Consider the following 6022-nt stretch of genomic DNA (forward strand, 5'->3'; position numbering starts at 1 on the left):
GCATTTGATATCACTGTTCTTTTCTGTGTGCATTTGATGTTTGTTTGTTTTGCTTGTTTTAAAAGAAGCAGAATCAGATTGCAACAACAGTGACAGATTATCGCAACTAAATTTTCTTTTCCCTAAGGAGAGGTATTATAATCTATAGTAGAATCTAAAAAACTGTCAAGCACACAATTTTCTCTATAAAAACTCTATAGTTAGAGTGAAGGGGAGTAAAGAATAGTGTTAACATGAAAATCTTACATAATACATTTCAAATTATTTTTTATTTTTTTGTATTTTTCATAAAATGTTATAAATAATGATGGTTGGTGTCATAAAACTAAGCAGGACAAAAGTCTCTTTACGTATCACCCCCACCAAATGTTTAATTGCTCAATATTATAAATTAAAATTAACACAGCACTACACACCCAGCACTGAAATACAGTCTGTACCAGAACACAAGGGCAGCGGGTCATGGCAGCCCAGCACAACATGCTTCTTGTCAGGGACATTCTTCTCCCAACCAGCTGCAAGCCTTTTACAGCCTCTGTGTACTGATATCACAGGCATGTCAATGTTACTCATGAAAGCTCATGCTCTAATATATGTGTCTCTTACGGTATGTCTACACAGCAGGGCTAAAGTCGGAATAAGCTATGCAACTTGAGCTACGTCAATTGCGTAGCTTAAATCAAAATAGCTTATTTTGGGTTTTGGCACTGTCTACGCAGCAGGAAGTCCAAAGAAGAGTGTTCTTCCTTCGACTTCCCTTATTCCTCCTAAAAATGAGGGTTACAGCTATTGGAGTAAGAAGTTCTCCAGCTCACCATTATTTTGAAATAAAAGCTGGCAGTGTAAACGGGTGCTATACTATTTTGGAATAACATTAGTTATTACGAAATAATGCTGCTGTGTAGACATATCCTAATACAGTGTTTCTCAAAGTGGTCCGTGAATCCACTCGGAGAAACCTGCTAATGAGCTGCTCTGGTTTATTTACTTAATGGCTCCACAGCCAAGGAGCCTCACAGCTCCCACTGGCTCTGGTTCGCCATTTGCAGCCAAGGGGAGCCGCAGGAAGTGGTCTGGCAGGAAATGGCAAACCAGAGCCAATGGGAGCTGCAAGACTCCATGGCTACGGAGCCAGTATATAAACAAACTACAGCAGCCAGTTAGCAGGTTTCTCAGAGTGGATTCACAGACCATTCTGAAAAACACTGCTCTAATATATAGTCTCTAAAGTGCCACACAACTACTCGTTTTTAATCTTACTCATGGTTTTAGAGAGCGATGCTGTAGGTCATATTTTTATTTCTTTGTCTATAAAAGAAAATTATTTCAGCTGTAGATTTTATCCACAACTGCAGTAGCTCTGAGGTTAAAGCTATAACAATAAAAATGTAATGATATTATTTAAAAAATATACACACACACACAAAAGTGTTTCAGGTTTGGAACCAGAGTAAATAAACTATTTTGTAATTAGTATTTCTAGACACAAAGTACTGAGCACTTACTAACTATGTATAAAAGTGTTATTGAGACCCTATAGCTTGTTTGTTTCCATGATGACTTTGCAAATCTTAAGTACTTATAAATTAAAACAGACAGCTCCTTTCTGCTTTTGGTCTAGTCAGGAATGAGCCTCTACAACCCAGAGCAGAAAGTGTTATAAAGTTAAATTTTAATTATAATTTGAAATAAAGTGTATTTGTGACTAAAACAATATTTTTAAATTGTGCGCCAATGTACATTTAAGTTTTATTAGCATATAACAATGGCAAGCCAAAATGTCTTAATTGTTTTCCTTTCAGCGGATATGAAATAAATAAAACTGGTTATGTGCAAAGTATATTTTGTATCCCAAAACATTTATGAATACTTAGCAGCTTTTAAATTTAAAAGGTTTTAAATTTTCTTTAATTTCCCATTTCTCACCTGTTGAAATTAGAATCTGTGGCATTTTCAAAATAAACAATTATGACTAAATAGCCATTACAATTCAAAATTCAATTAAGTAATGTTAATGGCATCTGTTCTTGACTGACAAATGGAAATTAATTCCATAGCAGAATGCTCCTGTATGATTGGAAGCAACTTTTCTTATTCATGGGTTTTATTTATCTGTTTCCATTTATATTTTTGGGCCTTTCAGCACTTACTAAATGGCAATCACTTAAAGTATCTCCCCAAATTTTGTCTCCTTTACTTCCTCCATCATCTTAGTGGCTTTGTAAACCCATGAATCCACCTCCAGCCAACAAAGGAAATTCCTTTTTATGGTATAGCTTTTTTAAGTTAGGAGCAATTTAGACCTAGAGCTGAGTCAAGTACAACAGCATAAGTTGGAAAATGTTCCCATCCTGATGTTGCTACCTGCATCTCAGAAAGTATCTTCTTTCACATTTAGGTAGAGGGAGAAATGCAAGTATCACCTAAAGAAAAGTAAGTGGGAAGTGAACCAATCAGCTACCCCTTAAAGTCCCAGGAGAGGAAAGCTAGCTAGTCACCTTCAGAAGATGCAGAAGGGCTGGTAAGCCAGAGCCAGAGGGACTTTCTCTAAGAAAACAATAGAGAATAAGGAGTGGGACTGATAAATCTTTCAAAATGGTGATGGAAAAATCAGTAGAATCCAAAAGTTTGTATAAATGTCAGATAAGCATCCAAATGTCTGTATGCTATGTCAAACTGAAAGGTTGAAACTTTTGAGATTATCCTTTCCCTAATAAAAATAAGCTGGTCAAAATTCGGAAAGAAATTGTTTTGCATTTCAAATAGAACATCTAATCAGTTTTTAAAATATGTTAATTCTATTTTGAAGAAAAAAATGCACCACACTGTGTTTTCTTGCAGCAAGTTTAAAATTCACAGTCTATACAGTTCAAACATGACTGTAATGACAGGGGAAAAAAACAGGTCAGAGTTTCAACCTCCATGCATGAGCAACCACAGACTTCTGGTACCTGGAGAGATGAGAATGTATGGGAATATCCTCAATTGGCATTTCCAGAGGAATTTTCTCCCGTATGCATTTTCTTTCTTCTCCATGGCAAAGTCTTTCTCTATGCTCCAAAAAGAGACAATCTTCTGTGGCACCAGTATATATCCCAACAACCGCTGCATGCTGTGTAAAGAAATTACAATGTTTGTCTAAGTAAAATTAATTTCTGCCTGAATTAACTCAATTTCAACAATTTCATAATTAACTGAAAAACCTAATTGATATAACAACCTATTAGGACCGTGGTGTCCAACCAGTTCTGAAGCAGTAGCCACTATAGAGATAGCTCACTAAACAGAGGAAAGCAAAAACAAAACAAAAAAAATCCAAAAACTCTAGGCCATATTTTCAAAGGGCTTTCTTTCCAATTTGCATGCACAAAAGCCAGGCAACAGTGAATGGACACTGTGTACTCAGCCTCCTGATTTTTGCAAGCAAATCCATACCAGAATTGAGCTTTGGATATTGTGTACATATTTTGATCTGTACATATTGATAAGCTTTCACAGATATATGCCTTACATATTCACACACGTACATAATCATTCACTTAAGTGTATTTGAATAATATACACATCTGTATTTATTTCTGTATGCTATACCTCTGTGGAAGATCAGACTTTGTAATTGTTAGGCTCCAACCATACAAACACTTAGAACCTAGAGTAACTTTATTGATGGTTGCAGTCAATGAGTTCAATAAGGAATTAAACTCATAGGTAAAGTATATTCACTTGCCAGCAGGATTGGGCCCTTAGCAAAAGAATATGAATATAACTCATGTGAATTTGAATTACTTCTAACTTTTCTAAATGATTAGCAAAACATGTTTTTCTTAGGAAGGACTTAAACGTGTGAAGCTTTAAATAATAATGCTTGAGTTATCCAAGTACGTAAAAAATATAAGAAAAAATTTAAATAAATATTTGTTCTTGTTTTAATAGTTCTAGAAAGGCTCAACAGATTTTTTTTTAAAGTTACCATAAGGCTGAAGGACAAATTTGAGCCTAAAAGAAAATATTTTAAGAAAGCTATTAGTGACTCAACAAAACGTGGTTCCACCAAGAGTGGCAAGACATTTCAGAAACAACAGCAATATAGCCCCGTGGCCAGGTTTTCACAAGTGAAAACAATGAGACTCAGCCCCATTTGAAATTAGGTCACTATTATATTGTTAACAGGATGAAATATTTTCTGGTCCCACTACCTTTAAAGTGAATTTCCTGTTCTTCATGTCTTCTTTCCAGGGCATCACATAATGTGCTGGAATCATCCCATGTTTGTTTGATAACTGTGGTAAGTGGCAATGAACAAACCTGTGAGACAAAACATTTTTAAAAGACAGTGGGACAGTGTGAGAAGACAGCTTGTGTTATTAACTGAATCAAACAAGTCCATATATAATCCATAGAGGGGAAAGTATTTAATATAATTAATAAAAATATTACTCCTTCCTTTCCCTCCAAACAAGCTTATTATTTGACTTGAAATTTCCATTTTTTCTCCTGGCACACTATCCTGAGTCAACAAATGTTTCTTCTTCTGTATTTAGCATAACAGGAGAGAAATGAATTCAACCACATAAATTGAGAAGTGTAATTTTTTAAATTTCCAATAACTGCATGCCCCCCTCACATCCACTCTCCATGAAAACACAAGACAGGAGCTGGCTTTGCACACTTGCCCAGGTTCAGGACAGCAGGAGTCTGCATCTGGCTGAGCGTGGTCTTAGCGCTCTACTGTTTGTATAGCGTGCCCACTGGGACACTTCTTGGAGCAGAGAAGAATGGTTTTATTTCTGTCCCTCATCTCAGTGACACAAGAGGCCTGCCCAGCACTTCCTAGTCTAGGGTTGCCAACCATTGTCCTCGCATCCCCGGGTATTACAGATAAACTATTGTGTCATATGATGAAACCTCCAGAAAGTCATGCAACGAAAACTTGCAAGCTAATCTCTGGCAAAGCTGCTTCCTGCCCTGAGGGCGGCAAGAATGTAGTTTAGAAAAAAGCCACAGAACAGGGGATGTCTGCCAACCCGAAAGTGGGACCAATACCTGTGCAGGAAGGTAGGTGCCTACACTGGGGAAAGCCCCAGCAAGCTGAAGTCTCCCCGCCCGCTCTCTCAGATACGCGGGAGAGACTAAGCCGAGCAGAGGACTGCGGGAGAGACGAGGGGTGACTGATAGCACGAGGAAGGCTGAGAGATAAGCAGGATGACCCCCATTAGCTCCTTCAATTGGCTCTGCTCAAATGCAGTCACAGCAGGGCGTGGCGCTGCCTAGGTACGGGGAAGGGAGGGAAGAGCTGTTGGGCGGGCCAGCCCCAGCTCCGCCTTCCTTGCTCCTCACCCTTTGAGGTCCGTGTTGGTCCCCACCGAGACCATGGCGGCTGTAGTCTAACCCCGCCTCTCCAGCTCGCAGCGCTAGTCTGCAGCCGGGAGCTGTGGCGTGGGCGCCTTTGTGATGCAGCCGCCGCAGACACTCAAGTTCCAGAAGGCAGCCGGGTTGCGGCTCCTTTGCACCCAGGCGCACGGAAGGCGGGGGTGGCGCCTTTGCACCTTCAAATTAACCAACGGACGGGCTCAGGGGAAAGCGGCATGATAAACCTCCCTCTACCGCGTCACCAGCCCTCCAATCAGCCCAGGGACCCTACACAGCCTCCGCGCTGCAAACGGGACTGCGGCCAACGGGGAGGAGAGCGCAAGTAAGGGAGAAGGCGCTCGATTATCAACCCCAGTGGCAGCGGGAAAAGGTTGGCCCTCCACCTTCAATTCATCCCCGGTACCGAATGGGACGCCTGTTTTCCCAAAATTAGTTTTCCAGAACGCTGGGCGAGTGAAAGGGCCCCTTGTGAGTTAAATAAGATACAAACAACAAATGGTCTAGTAGCACTTTATAGACTAATAAAACATGTAGCTGGTATCATGAGCGCTCATACCACCATCTACATGTTTTGTTAGTCTCTAAAGTGCTACCAGACCATTTGTTGTTTTCTTCTGTGACAGACTAACTCGGCTACCTGAAGCTCAAGATA

The 6022-nt window shown here is 39.7% G+C and overlaps 1 protein-coding gene across 1 annotated transcript; it reads right to left on the reverse strand.

The window, feature by feature from the left end:
• Positions 1-2830: 2830 nt before the first annotated feature.
• SPMIP10 (sperm microtubule inner protein 10) lies at positions 2831-5686 on the reverse strand. The gene is made up of 3 exons (XM_075931925.2): positions 5338-5686; positions 4197-4305; positions 2831-3112 (listed from the first exon to the last, which is right to left on the reverse strand). The coding sequence occupies exons 1-3, from the start codon at positions 5370-5372 to the stop codon at positions 2906-2908; spliced, it is 351 nt and encodes a 116-aa protein (XP_075788040.1). The 5' UTR covers positions 5373-5686; the 3' UTR covers positions 2831-2905.
• Positions 5687-6022: the final 336 nt, after the last annotated feature.

Source organism: Pelodiscus sinensis, chromosome 6, assembly GCF_052426305.1.
Source record: "Pelodiscus sinensis isolate ZL-2025 chromosome 6, ASM5242630v1, whole genome shotgun sequence".
In the NCBI taxonomy this organism is placed as follows: domain Eukaryota; kingdom Metazoa; phylum Chordata; order Testudines; family Trionychidae; genus Pelodiscus; species Pelodiscus sinensis.